Source organism: Dama dama, chromosome 20, assembly GCF_033118175.1.
Source record: "Dama dama isolate Ldn47 chromosome 20, ASM3311817v1, whole genome shotgun sequence".
Taxonomy (NCBI): Eukaryota; Metazoa; Chordata; class Mammalia; order Artiodactyla; family Cervidae; genus Dama; species Dama dama.
This window is the reverse complement of record NC_083700.1, coordinates 116,010,953-116,034,748: the sequence shown is the minus strand read 5'-3', so window position 1 is coordinate 116,034,748 and position 23,796 is coordinate 116,010,953. Positions and strand designations below refer to the sequence as shown.

Sequence of the window (23,796 nt, the reverse complement as noted above, 5' to 3'; positions counted from 1 at the left end):
AGCTACCAAGCTTGGTAACTGTCAGATATTTTTTGCTACCTGGTGCTCTCTCTTGAGCTGAAGATTGAAATGTTGGTCTGTAACCAGGTCTTCACTGGCTGTAGGTCCAGACATCACCTACTTCCCAGCATCCATGTCCCTTTCTGTGCCCTAAGGAGGGATTCTGACTTTTCCTGAATGGGATTCTCATCTCCCATTTCCCCAGAGTTCACAGGAGCCATCCAGCTAGGTGGGAGTACTGGTCGCCCAGCTCCAGAATCAGGCTTCTGATGACACTCCAGTCAGTGACATCTATCCCCATGATTGCTTTAGGACAGGGTTTGGGCTGTCATAGGAACCAAGGAGGACTTCCCTGGTGACTCAGGCAGTAAAAGCGTCTGCCTACAACTGGGAGACCCGGGTTTGATCCCTGGGTTGGGAAGATCCCCTGGAGAAGGAAATGGCAACCCATTCCAGTACTCTTGTCTTGAAAATCCCATGGATGGAGGAGCCTGGTATGCTACCGTCCATGGGGTCACAAAGAGTCGGACACAACTGAGCGACTTCACTTTTTTTCATGAACCAAAGATGGGAGAGGGGCTTGGAAACCTGTCCTGTCCTTGTGACCACAAAGGGAAACCAGCCTTGGATGAAACCACATGGAAGAAACCATCCTCAATGACACTTGGGTACTGAAGCAAACCAAACCTGAAGAGCCTCCAGCTTCTGGACTCTGGTTTCCTGAGCCAGCCAGTCATCCTTTGTTGTTGGATGTCTGAGATGAGTTTTCTGTTCCAAGGCCATTTAACTGATAACCTCACACTCCTTTCACCACCTTGAGTTAATGAATGGGTAACAATTCATGCTGAGTATCTCAAGTCCATTCTCTCCCTTGATTGCTATGTTTGTTTACAGGACACTCTTCTGGACTTGACACCATACTCGTGCAGGGAGCCTTCTAGCCTTTCTCACTGCAGCCAGAATACACTTTTTAAAGCATTGAGTTTCTGAATGTTGGTCCTGATTCAGCAGGTCGGCAGGATCCATTAGTGGGTTGTAAAGGAAATCAGTCCTGAGTATTCATTGGAAAGACTGATGCTGAAGCTGAAACTCCAACACTTTGGCCACCTGATGTGAAGAACTAACTCATTGGAAAAGACCCTGATGCTGGGGAAGATTGAAGGCAGGAGGAGAGGAGGACGTCAGAGGATGAGACAGTTGGATGGTATCACCAACTCAATGGACATGCGTTTGGGTAAACTCCGGGAGTTGGTGATGGACAGGGAGGCCTGGTGTGCTGCAGTCCATGGGGTCGCAAAGAGTTGGACACGACTGAGCGACTGAACTGAACTGAAAACGTAACTCAAGGTTCTCAGGTTGGGCATTTTTTTCAGTTGAAACCAGCTGCCCACTAGGCCTTGGCCCAGTGGTTCTCAAAGTGTGGTCTAAATTTCAGCAGCATCTGGGAACATGGTAGGAATGCACATTCTCAGGGTCTATCTAGTCCGGACCTGCTGAACCAGAAGCTCTAGGAGTGAGACGCAGGAAGCTACGTGTTACCATGCGCTCCAGTGATTCTGATACAAGACAAAAATCTAAGCATGATTTGGTCAATATAAAAAGCCACTTAAAAAAAAGAAAAGCCACTTAAAGCTTTTCTCTCTGGGTCAGCAGAGGCTTTGCTCATAGCGCACTTGGCTCCGGGCTGTGCCTTCCAGTTTCCCTTCCTTTCTTCCTGTGAACTTAAAAGCACTTGAGAAACAATCTGCCGAAAGAATCCTTTTGGAATTTTTTAAAAGATTTTTTCCCCCGTAAATCCTTTACAGTTGTCTCACATGCATCTAATTTGATTGCAGTTTTATAAAGTGACTTTTGTTGACTTTTCCAAGCCTTCAGCTGAATTTTAATAGAAACATAACTCTGCTTCCCCATCCACATGTCATTAGTCATACTTCACTGAATTTCATAACTATGATAGGTTCAGCCAGCATTTTCAGGTTTGCAAACACTGTGACTGGTAACATGAGCAACTAACATGCTGAAAGCCAGTCGTCCTAAAGGTCAGTTTGCTGAATTTTTATCAAGTTTACCAATTCACCAAAAACTTTAAAAACTATTATTCTTGAATATTGTCAATGAATATTAACGTATTGTTCCTATGAAAATTTTCTTTTTGGATATATTCTTTAGTATCATTGTAGGATTTGTATCAATTTATGGAAATAAGGCTTTTTAATCTTTGTTTTTTTAAAAATACCAGTGCACATATTCTTATGAACATAAACAACATTTCAGCGTTTTATATTGTTTTTTCCAGTTTCTAGAAGCTCCCAGAACACCTTTTCCTTTGTGGCCACATGTTAGTATTTAGAATTGCTTTGTCAGTCTTCTGAAATTGTAAGGTTTGCTAAAAAATACTGTTACCTGTTGTTTATAAAGTCTTTCATGTGAGTTGCCTGGGGCTTCCCCAGTGGCTCAGTGGTGAAGAATCTGCCTGCAACGCAGGAGGTGCAGGAGATGCTGGTTCCATCCCTGGACAGGGAAGATCCCCTGGAGGAGGGGATGGCAACCCCCTCCAGTATTCTTGCCTGGGCAATCCCATGGACAGGGAGCCTGGCAGACTACAGTCTGTGGGGTCTCAAAGAGTTGGGACCAACAGAGTACAGCACAGCATGTGAGTTTCCTAGAATCAATGTAACAAAGAACTGCTTTTGAAGTGGTGTTGGAGAAGAATCTTGAGAGTTCCTTGGACTGCAAGAAGATCAAACAAGTCCATCCTAAAGGAGATCAGTCCTGAATATTCATTGGAAGGACTGATGGTGAAGCTGAAACTCCCAATACTTTGGCCACCTGATGTGAAGAACTGACTCATTGGAAGAGACCCTAATGCCGGGAAAGATTGAAGGCAGGAGGAGAAGGGGACGACTGAGGATGAGATGGTTGCATGGCATCACCAATTCGATGGACATGAGTTTCAGCAAGCTCCAGGAGATGGTGAAGGACAGGGAAGGCTGGCGTGCTGCAGTCCATAGGGTCACAAAGAGTCAGACACAACTGAGCACCTGAACTGAACTGAGCTGAATGTAACAAAGCATCACAACCAACCAGTAGGCTTCAAAAACAGAAATATATTTTTCTGTGTTTTGTCTGCAAATCCCCCTGTCCTTGTAAGGACACCAGTTGTTTGGTCTTCACTCAATTACATCTGTAAAGACACTATTTCCAAATAAGGCTCATTCTCAGGGGTTAGGACTTCAGTTTATCATTTGTGGGGCCGGGGGGCGGGGGGACCACTGCTCAACCCACAACAGTTCAGTTCAGTTCAGCCGCTCAGTCGTGTCCATCTCTTGCGACCCCATGAACCACAGCATGCCAGGCCTCCCTGTCCATCACCAACTCCCGGAGTTCACCCAAACCCATGTCCATTGAGTCGGTGATGCCATCCAACCATCTCATCCTCTGTCGTCCCCTTCTCCTCCTGCTCTCAATCTTTTCCAGCATCAGGGTTTTTTTCAAATGAGTCAGCTCTTCGGATCAGGTGGCCAAAGTATGGGAGTTGTAGCTTCAAAATCAGTCCTTCCAATGAACACTCAGGACTGATCTCCTTTAGGATGGACTGGTTGGATCTCCTTGCAGTCCAAGGGACTCTCTAGAGTCTTCTCCAACACCACAGTTCAAAAGCATCAATTCTTCGGCGTTCAGCTTTATAGTCCAATTCTAACATCCATACATGACCACTGGAAAAACCGTAGCCTTTACTAGACAGACCTTTGTGGACAAGGTAGTGTCTCTGCTTTTTAACATGCTGTCTAAGTTGGTCATAACTTTCCTTCCAAGGAGTAAGCGTCTTTTAATTTCCTGGCTGCAGTCACCATCTGTAGTGATTTTGGAGGCCAGAAAAATAAAGTCAGCCACAGTTTTCCCATCCATTTGCCATGAAGTGATGGGACCAGATGCCATGATCTAGTTTTCTGAATGTTGAGCTTTAAGCCAACTTTTTCACTCTGCTCTTTCACTTTCATCAAGAGGCTCTTTAGTTCTTCTTCACTTTCTGCCATAAGGGTGGTGTCACCTGCATATCTGAGGTTATTGATATTTCTCCCGGCAATCTTGATTCCAGCTTGTGCTTCCTCCAGCCCAGTGTTTCTCATGATGTACTCTGCATATAAGTTAAATAAGCAGGGTGACAATACACAGCCTTGACGTACTCCTTTTCCTATTTGGAACCAGTCTGTTGTTCCATGTCCAGTTCTGACTGTTGCTTCCTGACCTGCATACAGGTTTCTCAGAAGCAGGTCAGGTGGTCTGGTATTCCCATCTCTTTGAGAATTTTCCACAGTTTATTGTGATCCACACAGTCAAAAGCTTTGGCATAGTCAATAAAGCAGAAACAGATGTTTTTCTGGAACTCTTGCTTTTTTGATGATCCAGTGAATGTTGGCAATGATCTCTTGTTTCTCTGCCTCTTCTAAAACCAGCTTGAACATCTGGAAGTTCACGGTTTACATATTGCTGAAGCCTGGCTTGGAGAATTTTGAGCATTACTTTGCTACTGTGTGAGATGAGTGCAATTGTGTGGTAGTTTGAACATTCTTTGGCATTGCCTTTCTTTGGGATTGGAATGAAAACTGACCTTTTCCTGTCCTGTGGCCACTGCTGAGTTTTCCAAATTTGCTGGCATATTGAGTGCAGCACTTTACAGCATCATCTTCCAGGATTTGAAATAGCTCAACTGGAATTCCGTCACCTCCACTAGCTTTGTTTGTAATGATGCTTTCTAAGGCCCACTTGACTTCGCATCCCAGGATGTCTGGCTCTAGGTGAGTGATCACACCATCGTGGTTATCTGGGTCGTGAAGATCTTTTTTGTACAGTTCTTCTGTGTATTCTTGCCACCTCTTCTTAATATCTTCTATTTCTGTTAGGTCCCTACCGTTTCTGTCCTTTATTGAGCCCATCTTTGCATGAAATGTTCCCTTGGTATCTCTAATTTTCTTGAAGATATCTCTAGTCTTTCCCAGTCTATTGTTTTCCTCTATTTCTTTGCATTGATCACTGAGGAAGGCTTTCTTATCTCTCCTTGCTATTCTTTGGAACTCTGACAGGAAGTTTTAGGTGACTTTTTCTTTCTCTTTTCAGAAACAAATTTTAAAGGTGGCTCTGTTTGTCTCTGCTCAGCTTCACAAGTGATAGCTGGAGCAGGGCAAAGAGGGGACGTGAGGGGAAGGATTAAGAGGTAGAGAAGGGCTCTAGGAGCCCAGGTGGTGCTGAGGGGCCGAGGGGAGAAGAGATGAATTGGGAGACAGACTGCAGGGTGGGGGGAGCGACCCCCGAACCCTGGGGTCCGGGTACAGCCGCCTTCGGGCCACTGCAGCTCGCGGGGGCGGCCAGGGCATCAGCTGTTGTCATCCCTTTCCACTGTCCTAAGAAGGGGTGGTCTGCACCTCCAGAGACCCCTCCTCTGTCCAGGAAGCCGCGGAAAGCCCTCGCGCTGTTCCCGGCTGCTTCTAGTCCAGTTCCTTGAAATGTGCTCGCTTCTGTTCTGAGAGCTCCTACTCATCCCGCGAAACTATACCTAGGCACCTTCTCCCCGTAAAGGCTCCCCCGTGACCCCGGCTGCCCCCGATCTTGTCCCCCCACCAGGCTGTGAGCTCGGTGCCTTCCATAAACACTAACAGAGCCACCAATTGGCTCTGGAGTCAGGGAGGCTTGATCCAGAGGCCGACCCACCGTGCCCCTCTTGACCTCGAGATGGGTGTCCTAGTGGAGACGGCCGACCCGGGCTCAGCAAGCCTGGGCTGAGGGTCTCGACGGGGAGCGGGAGCGGGCGCTGGGGCGGGGTCTCTGTGAGGTCACAGCGTGGAGCCCTGCCCCGCCGGGACGCCAGGGGGTGTGGCCCTGGAGGGGCGTGGCATGGCCAGGAGCCAGGGGGTGTGGCCCTGGGGCGTGGCGTGGCCTGGCGCGGGGATTGGCGGAACCCGGGCACGTGGGCGGTGGTCCGGTCTCCAGGGAAACCTGACTCTTCTGCACCCTGAGCGGTGCAGAGTGCAGGCTGGCCGGCGCGGCTGCGCTGCGTTGGCCACATCCCTGCGCGGACCCTGTGCGGTCGGTGAGAACTCTCTGAGCTTCGGTGCGGCCCTGTTAGGGGGATGAGCGGGGGCATCCCCGAGGTCCGCGGAGGTGGCGGCGGGGAGCCGGCGCGTGGGCCCCACGCCCCCTGGGCCCGGACCGCCGTTCTCCCTGGGAGGGGCGGAGAGGAGGTTTGGGGCCCTACGTGCGTGAGAGGCTGTTTTCTGTGCGGGCTTGCGTGGGGACCGTGTCCTCGCCGCCGCGTCTCCCGAAGCCCTCGGGGGGAGGAGGGGCCCGCTGTCTGTGGCCCAAAACGTGGCCCTAATTTAAGGTCGCGGGAGGGTGGCCCAGGCTGTCTTCCTTGGTTTCAGGGACACCCTCGGGCGTTGGAGGGGGTTTCCCTGGGACGGGGCGGGGCGGGGGTGGCGTTCCAACAGGATCCGGGCGTCCGCCGTGTTAGGGTAGGGGTCCTTGTTTCTCTGAGGCGCGCAGTGCTGTCGGTGGTCTGAGCGCCCGCCAGGAACCCCGAGGGAGAATGTGATTCCCTGACTTTGCTTCCAGGTTCAAAGAGGAGAGTCATGGAATATCGTTCTTCCTTGGTCCCACATGACAAGGTCCCAGAGGTTGGCAATTCTGAAAACCAAGTGGAGGAGGGCGGCAGCGTGCCTGCGGCTGCCGGGACCCTAAAGAGCTCCATGCTCGGCGCCAAAAGGTGTGGGAGCCCTCCCGCGAGAGTGTGGAATCGGGCTGGCCCCTCTCCTTGGCTTGTAGACGGCTGTCCTCTCTCTGAGTCTTCACTTCGTCTTCTCTCCGTGAATTTCCCTGCGTCCAGACTTCCCCTTTTATTGATATAAGGACCTCAGTCACACTGGGCTAGAGCCCACTCTCATGACCTCTAACTTGATTATTTACATAAAGTGATTATTTGGAGACAGCGTCTGTGAAGATTCTGACTCCAAACACAGTCACACAGCCAGGCCCTGGGAGTTAGAATTCTGACATATGAATTTGGGGTGCGGGGTGCATGGGAAGGAACACAATTCAACCCACAGCTACAGGTAAGAAAAAGGGAAACAAACCAGTTCTGAGCCCCCAGACTTTATCATTGTTGCATGAGGGTCTCTATCCTTCCATGTGGTTATTTAGACAAATAACCACATGTTCACAGCAGCTGCAGCCCTTTGCTGTCGGGCAGGTGCTTTGTTAAAGTGTCTGTGGCTCACAGCTGGCATCTGAGGGCCAGCTGGTGGAGGGGCTCAGAGCCTGAGGGCTCCCATGTGTGTGCACGCCAGCCAGCACAGAGATGCCCCACTGCAGCACCCCAGAGAGCCCTTTAGAGTTGGGAGACAGGTGGGGGTGTGTGTGATGGTCTAGGCTCGGGCCCACTTTAAGTCAGGATGTGTACTTTGAGACAGTAAGAGCAACAAAGAGGCAACCTGCCCTGGTGCATGCTCTGCCCCTTGCTCTGCGCCCACCCCTGCCAGCATCCTCCCATGTCCATCTTGGTGATTGGCTTGCTGTTTCTCAAGCTGCTCTTGGATCCCCTCAGGCCTGAAGCTCGCTGTCCTTGTCCAGATGGAATGTCAAGCCAAGTAGAGAGGCCCCCAGATGAGCCCCCCACCCCCAGGGCACAGCTGGAGTGGGGCAGCTGTCGGGTTCCAGACAAGGCCCCCACCCAGCCCCCCAGTGCACAGCCATTGGTTCCAGACAAGCTCCCCCCTCCCCAGGGCACAGCTGGGGTGGGGCAGCCATCGGATCGCGGGCAGTGGGGCTGCCCTGGGCGGCAGAGGGCACAGCAGCCCTCAGCCTTGTCAGACAGCCGCACACTTACTGCCCTCTCCACTTCCTGCATGACCCTGAGCATGCTCTGTGCCCCGGTGCCTCAGTTCCCCTCCCTGGAGAGCAGGGACAGCTGCCCGCTCAGCCTTGGGGGTTGTCGGTCGAAGCACGACGGTGTGCGGTTCTCGGGACTTGGTGGCCCTCAAGACCTTCGTTCGGCATCGGGCTCCCCTCCCCGCCCCCTTCCTCTCCCTAGGCTCCTCCCGGAGGCCCCAGAGGAGGAAGAGGAGGCCGAGGGCCCGCTCAAGGAGCAGGACCTGAAGGGGGCCTACATCCAGCTGGTCCGGGGCATGCAGGAGTGGCAGGACGGCTGCGTCTACCAAGGGGAGTTCGGGCTGGACATGAAGCTGGGATACGGAGAGTTCTCCTGGCCCACGGGCGAGGTAATGGCCAGTCCTCCCTCTCGGCCAGCCCTGGCCCGCCTCTCTCAAGAGGCGTGTGCTGTGAGCTTGTGGATCCGGAAGGAGGCTAGGCGAACGTCCCTGTGTGAGCAGCACCCAGGGAGACTCCTGAGATCACGTCCGAGGTTCACCTGGTGTTCCCAGGCTTCAGCTTGGGAAAGGGTGACTCCAGAAGATAAATTCTTAATCTAGGCAAATTTGTTTTTTTCAATTGTGAACTACTGCAGTGAATTGTTTATTTATACTGGTGACACTGTCTTGTATTTAAGCTCAAGCAGAAGAAATGGATCTTCTTAAAGACACAGTGAACGCGTGCTTCTGTGCGCCCGCGGTAGGCAGAGTTTGGGGACCATAGGGACACTGAGGGGCCGTGGCAGGAGCTGTTGGCGCCACCTGGTGTCCCCGGGGGGAGAAGCAGCCGCATGTGGCCAAGCTGGGGTGTGCCCGGCCTGCGGGCTTAGTGCGCCTCCCTCGGTGGGCTGGGCTCCCAAGGCTCCCCACGGTGTGCGGGTCCCTCCCCGCCAGACGCAATTGCACTGCTGGCGGTTCCGCGCTGCTTGCCCTGGTCTTTCCTTACAAGTCATAAAAACTGTCTGGAGGCAATGCAGGGCTGCATCTGGGGGGCTACAAAAGCATCTGGGGGAGCCCAGGGGACCCAGAAGGCAGGACCCCTGGCCCCGAAGCCCTGCTGAGAGACGGGCACTGGCTGGCACAGGCTCCCTGGGGCTGCGAGGGGTCCCGGCTCTGTCCCGCTTCTCCACGCAGGGGCCCTGTTTGCTTGGTTTTGGTGCCCCAGCCTGGGTACCTCACCCAGTCCCTGACCTCCTGCGCTTAGCTTTCCCGGCTCAGGGACGAGAGGGGAGGAGGTGCGCAGGGGTCTTGGGCTGGAGCCTGGGGAGTGGTGGGGGCAGGGCGGGGCGGCAGGAGCAGCTGCAGGCGCAGGTGGAGCTTCAGGGCTCCCAGCCCAGTCCCACCTGGACTGCACGCCCAGAGCAGAGGACAGAGGCTGGGACCTGAGCTTCTGCCACGGCGTGTGAGGGTCCGTGCCGTCGATGACGCAGCACTGCTTTTGTTCAGCCTCTGCTGCTTTAGTCCTCGGTTGGCTTCTCTTTGCCCCAACACTGTGGGGTCCAGTGGTCAGACAGCCCCAGCTCCCGGTTGTGGAGGGTGGGGGCCCGCCAACTGGGCCTGCTGCCCCAGATGTCCCCGCGCAGGGAGACGGTGGCAAGCGGAGCATCCGCTTCGGTACTACCTGGGGGGACCTCTGGGTCCTCCGAGGAGACGCTCCTGCCGCCATGGTGGCTCTGGAACCAGAGGGAGTAGGAAGGCGAGAGGGTGTGGGGGCCGAGGGAAGCGTCTTTGAAGAGCGGGCCCCAGCACACCCATCGGGCTGGTTAGATGAGGCTCCTGGTCTGTGTGTAGCACGGATCGGGAGGGCCCTCCTGGGGTGGACAGAAACCCCGTCTTCTATGGGCAAGCTGAAGAGCAGGGCTTAGGTTCTCCCTACAGGCCTACACAGATGGTCTGCCACTCAGGACTTCTTTCAGTTGGGTAAACTGTACGCCCCCCAGATCATTCCAGTGAAATGATGTGGGCAGACGATGGGCTGTCTCCTGCCTGGTGCCTCTCTGCTCTCCGTGTCCCTGCTCTGGCCACTCTAGGAGTGAAACGATGAGCCGGAAAACATCTCTCTTGGCTGTGGTGCCTGGAAAGCCCGTCACCAGGGTCCTGGGGCCCCAGGCTTGGCTGGATCCAGGGGCTCCCGTGACTCCATCAGGATGCTTCTTCCCACCACCCTGGGGCCGGCCAAGGTTGACCTGACATCCAGCAGAGGGGATGGTGTTGGGGTCCCAGCCTCCTGCGAGAGAGAAGAGGCCCCATGGACACTGGTGTGACTCGGGGATGGGTCCTGTGGCCAATTGCGAATTAGGGCTGGGCCGGGGGTGGGAGTCCTCTGCTTGGCCACTCGTGCCAGGGAGGCTGGGGTCAGGGCACCACCTACCCGTGGGGACTTGTCTCCTTTGCCAGAGGACGACAGGGGGCACTGGGCAGGCGGCAGTCACTGGCCTGCTGGTGCGGGGGGTGGCGAGGGGTCTGTGAGTACGACCACCAGCGACTTGAGCACCTGGTCCGCCTGCTTCTGGTGTGGAAGGCGGCAGTCTGACACGTGAGAGTCAGGTCTAGCGGCTGAGAAGTGCTTGGGATGGACATTGCGTTCTTTCTCCCTCCTGGGGTCCCAGTGGAGGGGTGTCTCCATCAGACCCCCCCGCCCCCGCCCCGGGGGCTCGGGACCAGAGCACAGAGCAGCCCATGTGCGTGGCCTCAGAAGCCAGGGGTCTTAAGTCAGGGTCAGGTTGGTGACCCCAGGGCTGGCGGCCCCCCACTCCCTGGGCCAGCTGGGGCCAGGGCTCACGCGTGGAGACAGGTCGTGCCCCAGCCCGGGCAGTGCAGACGCCTGAGCCAAGACGGGGCAGCATGGCCACCGGGGGGCCAAGTGTGCCTGGCGCCCACTCCGCATGAGTCGGTGACCGCCCCTCGTGAGCCCAGGGCAGCCCCACAGTCCCGGTCCACGTGGCCCAGGCCCAGAGGCTCAGCCGGGAGGGCATTCTGGAAGGTTCTGGGGCGGTAAGGGGCGACTCCTCGGACAGACCGGCCACCTGCTCTCTGTTCACAGTCCTACCACGGGCAGTTCTACCGGGACCACCGGCATGGCCTGGGCACCTACATGTGGCCGGACGGTGCCAGCTTCACTGGCACGTTCTACCTCAGCGCCCGGGAGGGCTATGGCGCCATGTGCCTGAAGGAGAGGCTCTTCCAGGTGAGGGGCCGGCCTGGGCACTCCTGGGTCCTGCGTGTGCTGACGAGAAGCGGCTTTCCTAGTCTAAGCGATCGTGATCGTGCCAGTAATATGGCGCATGAGAAGAAAATGAACACACAGTGAGGACACGAGAGCTGGGCATTGTTCTGTCCCCCAGGACGGGCCCGGGGTTACCAGCAAGTTGCTGTGTGTCCTGTAGATGAAGCAGTAAGCTCAGCAAAAACATTTATCTTTCTACACATAGACTGGCTCCTGGCGCACGTGCTGTTCTGAAAGTTCCCTTTTTCTGGGAGAACATTCCTGGCTTTGCAAATACAGATTCCTCCCCCACCCCGGCCTTATTCATTACAGTAACACTCGCCCGCTTTAGTGGGTAGTGCTGAAAGTTTTGGGGCTTCCCTCATAGCTTAGCTGGTGAAAAATCCGCCTACAATGCGGGAGACCTGGGTTCCATCCCTGGGTTGGGAAGATCCCCCGGAGAAGGGATGGGCTACCCACTCCAGTATTCTGGCTGGAGAATTCCATGGACTGTATAGTCCATGGGGTCGCAAAGAGCCGGACACGACTGAGCGACTTTCACTTCTGAAAGTTTTGACAAGCACGGTGCTGTGTGGTGACTCCCATGGTCAAGGGTCAGAATAGTCCCGTCAGCCCCGGAGCACGCCCCCAGTCCCTCTGGAGCGGGTCTCCTGCCCCCAGTGCCCGGCCGTTGCGTCTTTGCCGATAATTTTGCCAGGTCATGAGCTCAACGTCTGCGTTTTCCTCTGTGCTTATGGTTTTGACTCTTACGTGCCTGTCTGTGTGTGCGTTACTGTTGGTGTGTCACGCGAAGTGAGGCTCCCTCCTGTGCCACGTGGGGACGTCCAGGTGTTCCAGCTCCATCTGCTGGAGGGACTCCCCTCCTGCCCAGCCTTTGCCTCTTCATCAGAAGTCGTGTCTGGAGACAGCTGCCTGGCTGTCTTTTGTTGCGTGATGTCAGGACTGACGGGTGGGCGCAAGCGTCAGCGGCCTGGTTCCGCCTGCAAGGAGCTCCAGCCTCACTCAGACGCTTCCTGCCCTGCTTTCGGTGGGGTCTGGCTGCTTTAGTGGGATGCGGAATTTAGAAGCCACGGTCTGGCTGCTCATCACCACTGCACGGGTTAGTTTTTATTTTTAGGTCTTTTCAATAACAGATCTAGAGAACACCTTTCAAAACTTTTTTTTTTTTTTCATGGATTATTTATATGACATTTTTTTCTTTTTTTAAAAAAACATTTTAAAACCGAATGATTTTTTAAAACCCTATTGTTGTTCAGTCGCTAAGTTGTGTCCAACTCTTTGTGACCCCATGGACTGCAGCACGCCAGGCTTCCCTGTCCTTCACCATCTCCGGGAGCTTGCTCAAATTCATGTCCATTGATTCGGTGATGCCACCCGACCATCTCATCGTCTGCTGCCCCCTTCTCCTCCTGCCTTCAGTCTTTCCCAGCATCAGGGTCTTTCCCAATGAGTCGACTCTTTGTATCAGGTGGCCAAAGTATTGGAGCTTCAGCTCAGCATCAGCATCAACATTCAGGGTTGATTTCCTGTGGGATTAACTGGTTTGATCTCCTTGCAGTCCAAGGGACTCTCTGGCGTCTTCTCCAACACCACAGTGCTTTACTATGGATCTTTACAATTTCCTCCCACCGTTTCACAGTCTTGATTTTGTGATTTCATGTAATCCCACAACAACCCTTTTTTGGGCCCTCCCCCTCTCCCCACTGGTGACCACTAGATTGTTCTCTGTACCCATGTCTCTGCTTCCTTTTTTGTTTGAAAGTACACTTTTTTAAGTGAGAAAATGCATCATCAGTTCATACTGATATCTCCAGCTCCAATGTAGGGGTGCGGGCTTGGCACTCAACAGCTGTGGTGCTGTGTTTGCCTATCTCTTAGTCTTAACAATCTTGGTTTCTAACAAGATTTCCTACTTGCTTTATCTCTGAACTTGTGTATAACAGTTTCAGAAAAGGGCAGAGCCTCATCAGCACCACTCTAATGATTAAAAACAGTCTCAGGTTCCTTTGCTGTCGTCCTGTCCCCGGGGTGGCCCCACCGGAGAGGCTGGGTCCAGTCACAGGAAATAATTCCTCTAGGTGTGGGCACCTCCACCCCCACCCCCCTCCTCCACGTAGGTACAGAGCTGCAGTCACTTGCTTTATTTTGCTTTCATATTTTTGGCATTCTATTTTTAAAAGCTTGTTTTGATTTCATTTTGTGATTATGCAAAAACCTGATGCTTTTCCCAAGTCAAATCCATCAAACACGGTCCCCCCCACAGGAGTCCCTTCTCTTCCTTCTCGAGCCTCCCTGGTCCTTGGTGATCATCTTTGTAGTTCTAGCTTTGCATTTACAAACGATGGGCAGACAGGCACACACGTTCCTCCCCCGAGGGCACCCTGTCCTCCCTGTCCTCCATCTGTGGTTACACCTGGTCCCAGCAGCCCTGCCCCCTCCCAGCAGCTCCGGAAGGCCTGCGTCACCAGGCAGCCTTCCTCACTGCGGATTCCATGTTTTCACCTATGATCTGTGGCATGCATTCCTAGAAGCGGGATTGTTTGGTCAAAATTGAATGCATATTAAGAACAGAATTTTCAAAGCCAGTGCCGGTGGACAGCCCCTCTTTATTGAACCATCAAGGTTCCTGGATCATCATCTGCTGTTCACATAAGGCTGTGAACATATTACAGCTTTGATGAGCTGGGATTACTTCCTGTGACAGATTCTTAGAAGTGGACTCCTGGGGCAGCTGCTTTTCTGCCCCAGGACGCCTGCCTCTCTGCCCAGGCTCACAGCTCCTGGGGGACCATCCCCCAACCCCGCCACTTTCAGAGTCTCATGGCGCGTCCCGCCCTGTCACTGGCCCATCCACAGCTTCTCCTGGAAACACCTGTGGCCCCAGCCCAAGCCTGTGTGCCGTGCAGTGGTCCTCACACGTTTCCCTCCCTCATTTCATCTGCTGCCCCCTGGTCTGGCCGGCCAGCTTCTTGTGGGCCGGGCTGTCCATCCACAGTGCTCAGCCCCAGGCTTGCAGCCAGAGGTGCTCCATGGGCACACTGGACAATGGGGAGCTCCCGAGAATGGGGCTCTCAGATGAGAGGGGGTGGGGAGTGACGTGTGTGTCCCCAGGGTTTCAGGCCTCTGTGCTTTTGCTGGGCGGTACTTCTGCCTGCCCAGCGACCTCCAGGCATCATCCTTCGACACCATCTCAGGGAAGATGCAGCGCGTCCTTCCCAGGAAGCCGGGTCTCTGTGGTCCCCGCGCCAGAACCCTTGTCCCAGGTCCCTTGCTGTTGGGAGGCACTGATGCCCGGTGTCTCACTGAGACCCTCCCGGCTCCCCCTGCTCCTCACACCCATCACCGGGCACCAACGCCCGGCGTCAGAGGATCGTCAGAGCAGCCCGGCGGTGGCTGTGCTCTGCTGGCCTAGAGGCAAGCCAGGCTGACCACTCCTCCTCCTCGGTTCACGCCTGCTGGGGTGTGTCTGACTCGGCGCCCGGCACCTCTGCCTGCGTGCTCCTTCCCAGCCTGGTGGCTGCCTGGGCCGGGCTCACCATGTTAGAAGAGCAGGGGGCACACAGCATCCCCGGCTTCCCTGCGCAAGGCCCCCGGGCCCGCAGCCCCTCTGCCCACAACGCATCTGTCCCAATGCCCGTGCTTTGGGCCTGGAGCATCCAAAGCCTCAGTAAACTGTCGATTGAAGGAACATATTTCTTAGGACAATGCTTTCTTCCTCTGATTTAAGAAACTGGCCGCAGAGCACAGGCCCTGCCCAGCCACCTGTTCTGCCCCGTTGTGCCGTCCTGCAGGGGCTGTACAAGGCAGATGAGCGATTTGGACCAGGCGTTGAGACCTATCGGGACGGCAGCCAGGATGTGGGGCTGTGGTTCCGTGACCACCTCATCAAGCTGTGCGTGGAGATCCCCGGCAGCCTCTCCGTCCACAGCTACCCTGAGTTCTCAGGCTTCCTGACGCACACGCCCGCCAAGGTCACCCTCGCGGATGAGGAGAAGATGGACTGGGGCCTAGAGGAGGGGCGGGACCCGTTCTTCTACGACTATAAGCGGTTTCTCTTGAATGACGACCTCACTCTGCCTCCGGAAATCTATATCTACTCGACTGACAATAGCCACCTGCCCATGACCTCCTCCTTCCGCAAGGACTTGGATGCCCGCATCTTTCTGAATGACATCCCTCCGTTTGTTGATGATGGAGAGCCCTGGTTTATCAGAAACGAGACCCCTCTGATGGTCAGAATCCAGAAGCAGGCTTACAAGTTCAGGTAAACTGGCCCGTCCTCTCTCTTCAGCCCCAGAGCTCGATGGCCTTCCTGCCCTCTGATGGGGGCACACTCAGGCCGGGGGTCCTGAAGGCCTCTGGCGGCTGGCCCCGCAACTTGGCTGTCCTGGCTGGCTGTCAGGCTTGTCTTGTTTGACTGACCGATGCAGCCCAGTGGCGAAGGGCGGGGGGAGCTTGTGCCTGGAGCTGGAACACACTGTCCAAGTGCTGAGGGCTGTGGGGGAGCAGGGCAGGAAGAGGCTGGGCGGTGGCTTGGCCTCTGGCTTCTCCACAGATGGCAGGGGAAAGATGGAGCGCTCTGCTGGTCTACAAAGATCACCGCCGCCTGCCCCAATGGCCCTGGGGAAGTCAGCAGCCACTTGAGGAAGACTTATTTTTTAAGTTAAAGTTTTCAAGAATATTTAAACCCCTTTCCTACACTTTGTCCTCAAATATCTGTAAACTATTTTGGAATGCATGTTTTGTGAACACAAATGCTACTCATGCATACATCATCTACCCATCCACCCATCCATTCACCTATTCATCCACCCATCCATCCATCTACCCACTTATCATAACCATTCACCTATCCATCCATCCATTCATCCATCCATCCACCCACTTATCATACCCATCCACCTATCCATCCATCCATCCATCTATCCACCCACTTATCACATCCACCCACCTATCCATCCACCCATCCATCCATCCACGCACTTATCATATCCACCCACCTATCCATCCACCCATCCATCCATTCATCCACCCACTTATCATATCCATCCACCTATCCATCCTTCTGTCCATTCAGCCATCCATCCACCCACTTAATCATATCCATCCACCTATCTATCCATCCATCCATCCATCCACCCACTTATCATATCCATCCATCTACCCATCCATCCTTCCACCCACTTATCATATCCATCCACCTATCCATCCATCTACCCATCCATTCATCCATCTATCCATCCACCCACTTATCATATCCACCCATCTACCCATCCGTCCATCCACCCACTTATCATATCCATCCACCCACCCATCCATCCACTTATCCATCCATTAGTCCATCCATCCACCCACTCATCTATCTATCCACCTATCATATCCATCCACCCATTTACTCATGCACCTACCCACCCACCCACACATCCATCCATCCACCTATCTACCCATCCATCCATCTATTCACTCATCCATTCACCTATCCATCTACCCATCTATCACCCATCCATCTACCCATCATGCAAAGATCAGCTGAGCCTATAATTTTTTTTTTTTTAAGTGATACAGCTCTTCCCGCTGAGGAAAGATGCTTGCTTAGCCATAGCATCTTCACCTGTGGGCAGCATGTCCCCCAGCGGCGGGTGAGCTGTGCAGGCCTAGGGCTTAGGGTGCCCTAGGAGCAGACTGTGATGGCGGAGAAGGGGGGTGGTCTGGGGCAGAGGCACAAAAGAGGAAGTGTGGACGGGAGGGAGGGCCCCTTTGGTGGCAGGGCTTGGTGTCCAGAGTCAGGCTCGCCCCACCGAGGCTCCCTGACCACCAGGAACAAGAGGGCTCACAGCAGCTGGAACATGGATGCCATCCTGGAGGGGCGGCGGAGTGGCTTTGCGCGCCATGGGCCCAAGGAGCGGCTCTCCAAGGAGATGATCCTGAAGGCCCAGGAAGGGAATTACGACTGGATTTACGGGATCCTGAGGGACAACCTTGCCAGCCCCGACGTGGCCGATGCCAAGGGCTACACGGTGCTCGCCGCCGCTGCTGTGAGCGCCCCAACCCTGCAGGGTGCTTGTGTGGGCGGCAGGGTCACTCACAGGACCGCTGACCCAGAGGGCCCTGGGCGATGGCCCCTCGTAGGCGGGGCCTGCCCTCCCCCTCCCCCCTGTGACGCCCCACTGTGGGATGGGCGTGCAGGGTCGGACAGGGAGGGGGGCGGGGTGCCTCCTCCTGGGGCAGCCGCGAGTGGGGGCCACCTCTGAGCTGGCTGGGGCGTGGGGCCTCACAGGGGTCCTGGCCCCTGCTGAGAGTGCCCGCTGTCCTCGCCAGGCTGGCCCCTCCCTGCAGGTTCACTGTCACATTGACATTGTCAACCTCCTGCTTGACAACGGGGCCAACGTGAACAAGTGCACGGACGAGGGCCTCACCCCGCTGAACATGTGCTTCCTCCTCCACTACCCAACCGCGTCCTTCAAGCCCAACATCGCCGAGAGGACGGTGCCCGAGCCCCAGGTCAGCCCAGGGGAACCTGCGCCCTGGCTCAGGGTCTGCGCCAGCCCACCCCAGCCCCCATCCCTGGGTACCAGTCCCCTGTCCAGCTGTCCACGCATCCAGCTGTCCCCCTCCTCCATCCTCAGGCCCCAGCCCCTCCCCGATCCCCTGCCATCTATCCCCCCATCCTCAGGCCCCAGTCCCTCCCCCATCCCCTGCCATCCATCCCCCCATCCTCAGGCCCCAGTCCCTCCCTGATCCCCTGCTGTCCATCCACCCCATCCTCAGGCCCCCAGCCCCTGTCCTCAGCCCCCCACTCCCCATCCCCTGCCATCATCACCCCCTCCTCAGCCCCCCTCTCCCATCCCCATCCCCCATCCATCCATCCAACTCTCCCTTGTCCAACTGTCCACTGGTCCAGTACCACTCATTGCTCACTTGTCTACCTGTCCCCCAGTCCGCCGGTTTCCCACTCCTGTCCCCCAGCTCCCTGGCCTTCTTGTGCAGACCAGGCTCAAGTGGGATGAATTGAGGTGGGCAGGCAGCAAAATGGGAGGAAATCGTCATGGTCACTGGGTGCCCTGAGCTTATTGCTATGGCACAGAGGATGTGTCCCTTAGGAGGCCATGCGCAGCCGCTGGGGCCTCAGGACAGAGGGTGCCGTGGACCACACACAGGGCCCACCGAAGCCTCTGCTGACCGGCACTGCTGGAGGCCCCTGAGCCTTGCGGGATGCCTGCTTCCTTGGTTCTGGGCGGGTACTCAGGGTGGAGCTGCCGGGCCCTTCACAGAAGCAGTTAGTGACAGAGGGCTGGGCCCATTGTAAAGTAATTAGCCTCCAACTAATAAAAATAAATGGAAAAAAACAAAAACACCAAAAACAGAGGGCTGGGCCCGGCCCCAGCCTTTCTGCCTGGGGATGGTCCGCGGTGGGACCTGAGACCCTGCATATCTGGCGCTGCTGCCCTCTGTCCCTGGGCCACTGCTGAGAACTGAGGCTGTGACGGCAGGTGGAGGGCGCGCCAAGCCACAGAGCGCGACGCCGGCACCCGCTGGATTCGGACGTTTCCGGGGCTCACATTAGAAAAAGTCAGGACAGGTGGAATTCATTGTAATAATGCCATTTGTTTAACCCGTGTATCCAGAATTCCCCGTTCTGGTGTGTAATCAGTACAGCGGCCCGTGGGGAGACATTTGGCATTGATTCTCCGGTCGCCTCGCCTACGATGCGGGGGTCTGCACCGGAAGCCTGCATGGCACCCGTGCGCGGAGGGTCCCGGGGCCTGGGGGGCCCAGGTGCCTGGGGGGCCCGGGCTGGCCCTGCAGACAGAGGCGGCTTACTGGTCAGCACTCGCCGCTTTGTCCTAAGGACGCTTTCTCGGTCCTTTCCAAAGGAAGTTTCGAAGCCCGTAACCACGACCCAGCGTTCCTTGTCGATCTCGGAATCACCCGTGGAGCCGGTGGTTCTGGAGGAGCCGGTCATGGCACCGGGCGGCCCGGAGCGGAAGCAGTCCTCCGCCAGGCCGAACATCGAGGAGGGCCGCCGCGGGGCTCAGGAGCGGGGCTCCACGTCAGGGAGGAGCAGCGCCAGCGACTCCGAGCGCTCTCGGGCCATGGCGTCGGGGACGCTGGGCCGGAGCTCGGCCTGCAGCAACGACTCGGACTTCGAGTCCGGCCGGGCCATGCACCATTTCCGCATCGACCTGCCGCCGCAGCTGCTGGAGTGCGGCGCGCGGGGGCACAGCCTGCTGCAGACCCCGGGCGCCGGGCCCGCCGACCGGGGCACCATGAGGAGGATGGCACTGAGCATGGCCCAGTAGGTGGCGGGCCCAGGGCGCGCCTCAGCGGGAGCCGCGAGCCCCGCTCCCGCTGGAGGGCGGTTCTGCATGCCGGGGGTGGCTCCCAGCGGCTGCTCTGTGCTCTCCCTGGGGCGGAGCGTGGGATGGGGCGCTGGCACCGGAAACGCACAGGCGAGCACTCACCCTCAGTCACCAGGGGACACACGCATGCTCTTGTGCACACCCGCCCGCACACGGTCACTCACTGTGGATGCGTGCGCGCGCGCACCACGCCCGGGGAGGCTCTCACGGAAGCAGGGCTGCCCCTCCACCAAGTCCCAAGCACACAGAATATCTTCAGGGCCAGTGGCCCCTCGCGGTGAGGGCTCTGAGGTGGCCAAGTTTTTCATAAAAACTGGTTATCTGTGCGAATATGCAATGGTTAGTGTTACTTTTTGAGTGTATTACTAAATATTTGAACACATTCTCAGTCTTAATTTGTAAGACAGTAGACAAGGATGGCTAGAACCCAGGTAAACAAAGCTCTTTGGGAGCCTGGAAGGATCGTACAAGTGCGGAGGGTCGGAGGGCAGGCCGTCTGAGCGCTGCCGCCCTGGACTGACCCAGCCTCTTCCCTCCCTCTGCTCTGCCGCGGGTCAGTGGGCCGGTCGGGCCTCCACCTGCCGCACTCGGCCTCTCGCACACCCCGCTCTGCACCCCCACTTTCTCCCTTCCCCCCACCCACCCAGCCCCCGCAGGCCCAGCCCTCACGGCGTCCCCACAAGAGGCTGGGTGTGCTGCTCTGAGCGGCTTGTGAGAGACGTGTGTGCCAGTGTGAGTGTGTGTGGTAGGTGTGTGTGCACTGTTACATGTGTGGTTGCATGTACGCGCCATGCGTGCCTGCATGTGTATGTGTGTTACATGTGTGTACATGCGGTGTGCTATGCGTGTGTGAGTACGTGCTATGCTGTGTCTCTGTGTGTAGGTGTGTGTGTGTGTTTACACATGTATGTGCACATCTGCTGTGTGTGTACAACCTTGGACCCCATGGGTACCAGGCAATGTACATCGTCCCCTCATGGCCGCCCCGGGAGGCCTCCTGGCCCCCAACCCCACCCCGCATCACAGGTGACCTCAGGGAGGCTAAGTGAGCACCAGGCTGAAGCTGGGCAGGGCCGCAGCTGGACTTGGGCTGCCCTGGTGCAGAGAAGGGCTGCAGTCTTGGCGAGGCAGGACCCCGGGGACAGGGCACTCCGCGTCAGGCCTCGCCAGCACCCCCGGCGGGGGCTCCTTCCGGCCCGGGGCATGTCCGGGCTACGGGCCACGCGTGCCCCTCCGCCAGCCCGTGACAGTCTCCCTGCTCCTTCCAGAGACAGGCACAGGTGGGCGACCATCAAACTCCTGCTGTGCCGCGGCGCCGACCCCAACCTGAGCCGCGTGCCCATGCAGGTCCTCTTCTTCGCCGTCAAGGCCGGGGATGTGGACGGGGTGAGGCTGCTGCTGGAGAACCGGGCCAGGACGGACATCCAGTTCCCGCCCGAGGTGGGCCGCCCCGGGGGCCTGCGGCGGTGGGGGCCACGGGCCGACTGACGGTCTCCCGCAGCGTCTGCTTTCCTCCCTGGTTGTGTTGATGCTTGTCAGTCACTTCGGCCTCTTATACTCAGAGGGTGTTGGCTTTTGAAAAGGCTGCCAGTCTTGCTCAGGCTACTTGCTCACCTTCTGGGCCCCTGAGCCGGGTTGTTTATTTCCTCTTTTTTCTTGGGTGTAAGTGCAAGGGTGCAGGGAAGCGGGATTTCAGGCGTCAGACCCAGGAGGATTTCACAGGAACTTGTGCTCACTGATTGGACTCCATCTTTGAAACCTCCTGGAGGAGAGCAGAGGCATTTTGTCTAATAGGAAGCTGGTCCATCAGGGCCTGTGTTCCTGTCTGTCACCCTGGCAGACGAAAGCCTCTTAGGAATCAGAGCAGATGGCTGGGCTTGTGTGGTGTGTTTGTGGTCCATTGTGGGCGGGCCTCTTGTCCCGAATGTCCCTGATGACAAGTATGTGGTGCCTTGGGAACCCGAGGCAGACGGGGGGCAGGCGGCCATGCTCTCGCCCTGGACCGGGGCCCCACGGGCCTTGTTCACACAGAGCCCCACCCTCGAGCTGACGGCTGTCGCTCCTCGGGAGCCAGCGCTGCACCCTCACCCGCCTATGTTTCCCCTGCAGCTGGGGGCCCTGACCCCTCTCCACATCGCAGCTGCCCTCCCTGGGGAGGAGGGCGTCAAGATAACGGAGCTGCTGCTCCACGCCATCACTGACGTGGATGCCAGGGCGGCCGACCAGGACGATGTGTACAAGCAGGCTAAGGTGGGCATCTGCGCCGTGGAGGGTGGGGTCCCTCTGCAGGCAGTGTGAGGTCCCTAAGGAGGGTGCCAGACGCTCTGCGAGCCGCAGGCCAGCCTGGATCCGGGCAGCGTGTGCCTGGACACACCCGTGGTCGTCTGTGCGAGCTGGAGCCTGTCCGGAGCAAAGGGAGGCAGTGTGACTTGGGCCCCGAGTGTGAACACTCCGCACACAGGCCTGTGGTGTGGGAGAGGCATGCGCACTTGATGAATGTGAGTGAGAACCTGCTTTTTCAGGCAGCTCACAAAGCCCGGGGGTCCTCGCTGGGGTAGCCCGGCCCTCGGGAGGGCATTCTGTAGGATGCTCTGTCTCACTTCACTTGGGGGGTGCCCCTCTGCCTGGAGACGCATCTGCCCAGGGCCGCACTCCCTGGCCGGGTCCTCCCACCCCGCTTGCCTCCCAGCCGCCCCCTCCGTCCCCTGGGCCGCTTCTAGGCTGCCGCCATCTGAGAAGGCCGGCCCCGAGCCCCGCGGGCTCTGAGCTCCTGATGTGCGGGGGGAGTCGGGCCACGGGCTCTGCCCTTGCCGAGGTTGGGGGAGTCGGGCTGTGGGCCTCCTCAGGCAGCCTCCAGGTCTGCCCCACCCTCAGGGAGCCTCGTGTCCTCAGACCAGGGCTCAGGGCCCGGTGCCCCCTGCCAACCTGCTCCAACACGTGACAGGGAGGGGAGTGGACCCTCAGGGGGCAGGGCAGGCTGCCGGGTGGGGTGGTGATGCTGCAGAAGGGCCTGGGGGCCAGAGGTTGGGCTTGGAGCCTGCCGGGCAGGGGTTCTGGGGTGCAGGGCTGGCGAGGCAGAGCTTGCATCTTGGCACATGCAGCGCCCCCGCCCCCTGCAAGGCCATGCCGAGGCCCCCTCTGCCATGCAGCCCTCCCAGCTCTCCTCCTCCAGGCCGAGCCCCTGGAGCACAGCAGCTCTGCTGTCTCATCCTTGCGGCCACCCAAGCCTCATCCAGCCCCCAGCGCCCGAGGGCCTGGGGTGGGGAGGGGAGGGCGGGCTCGAGGAGTCAGGGTAGTTCACAGGGCACCGCTGCAGGCCTGTGGGCTGGGGGGCGGCGCGGCCCTGGGGGGGCCCTGGGTGTGAGCTGGTGCCTGCAGGGGGTGCAGGGCCGGGCGGCATGTGGCGGGTCTCTGCTCTGGGGGGACGGGCTTGGAGCCACCCTCGATCCGTCTGTCTGCCCACAGCTGGACCTGCTGCCTTCCAGCCTGAAGCTCAACAGTGAAGCGGGCCCACCCAGCATCTACTACAGCAGGTGCACGTCAGTCCCCGACGAGGGGGGCAGGACGGCCCTGCACGTGGCCTGTGAGCGGGAGGACAACCACAGGGTGAGGGGGCCTTCCGGGTGGGCCGGGGGGTGTGCACAGGCGCCTTGAAGCGTACCCGTGAGTGCCTGTCCGTGAGTGTGTGCGTGCGTCTGTGTGCAGGCGTGTGTGTGAGCTTGTAGGTCGGTGTGTATGTGTGTACACATGTATGTGTGTACACGTGCATGTGCAGGGCGGTGAGCCTGCAGGCCTGGTGGGCTGAGCCAGGCCTCAGGTCCCGTGGCCATGCGAGCAGACCTGGGCGTGCCTGCCCCTGGCTGCCGTGGTCCAGACCAGGGTCCTCCAGCTACAGGTCATGCTCCCTGAGTGGGCCCCGTACTCGAGGGACTGGGTCAGGTCGGCAGTGAGCTGGGACACACTGTGTTGAGATAGAATAGGAAGCATCATGGAACTCGTGTGCACGGACGTGTTATTTCAGAGCACGTGCTGGGGACACGCGTCCACACACAGGCCTGTGCACCTGGGGGTGGGGGCCTGGGTTGCCTCGTGAAGTCACTGTGTTACTGCGGGTGGCAGTCACACACGTCTGTGCAGCCAGCCCATTGCTCCCCGGACGGTGACCCCATCTGGTGCCACTGCCTCCTGTCCGCTTTGGGATCAGTTCGCCCGCGGCGGGTGCAGGAACCCCTTGGAGGATGGGTGCAAGGGGAGCTGGGGAGGCGGGCCAGCGAGCCCCTGAGTGCTTGAT

At 57.4% G+C, this 23,796-nt stretch overlaps 1 protein-coding gene across 1 annotated transcript in view; it reads left to right on the top strand.

The window, feature by feature from the left end:
- The first annotated feature begins 6,025 nt into the window (after positions 1–6,025).
- Positions 6,026–23,796, top strand: part of ANKMY1 (ankyrin repeat and MYND domain containing 1) — a 53,900-nt gene continuing 36,129 nt past the window's right edge. Inside the window, exons 1-11 of the mRNA XM_061122641.1 lie at positions 6,026–6,109; positions 6,610–6,760; positions 8,084–8,270; positions 10,963–11,106; positions 14,937–15,409; positions 16,964–17,180; positions 17,464–17,646; positions 19,020–19,441; positions 20,774–20,945; positions 21,615–21,755; positions 22,971–23,111. Of these exons, the coding sequence (XP_060978624.1) occupies positions 6,627–6,760; positions 8,084–8,270; positions 10,963–11,106; positions 14,937–15,409; positions 16,964–17,180; positions 17,464–17,646; positions 19,020–19,441; positions 20,774–20,945; positions 21,615–21,755; positions 22,971–23,111 (2,214 nt within the window). The 5' untranslated portion in view covers positions 6,026–6,109; positions 6,610–6,626. The remainder of the gene's footprint in view (positions 6,110–6,609; positions 6,761–8,083; positions 8,271–10,962; positions 11,107–14,936; positions 15,410–16,963; positions 17,181–17,463; positions 17,647–19,019; positions 19,442–20,773; positions 20,946–21,614; positions 21,756–22,970; positions 23,112–23,796) is intronic.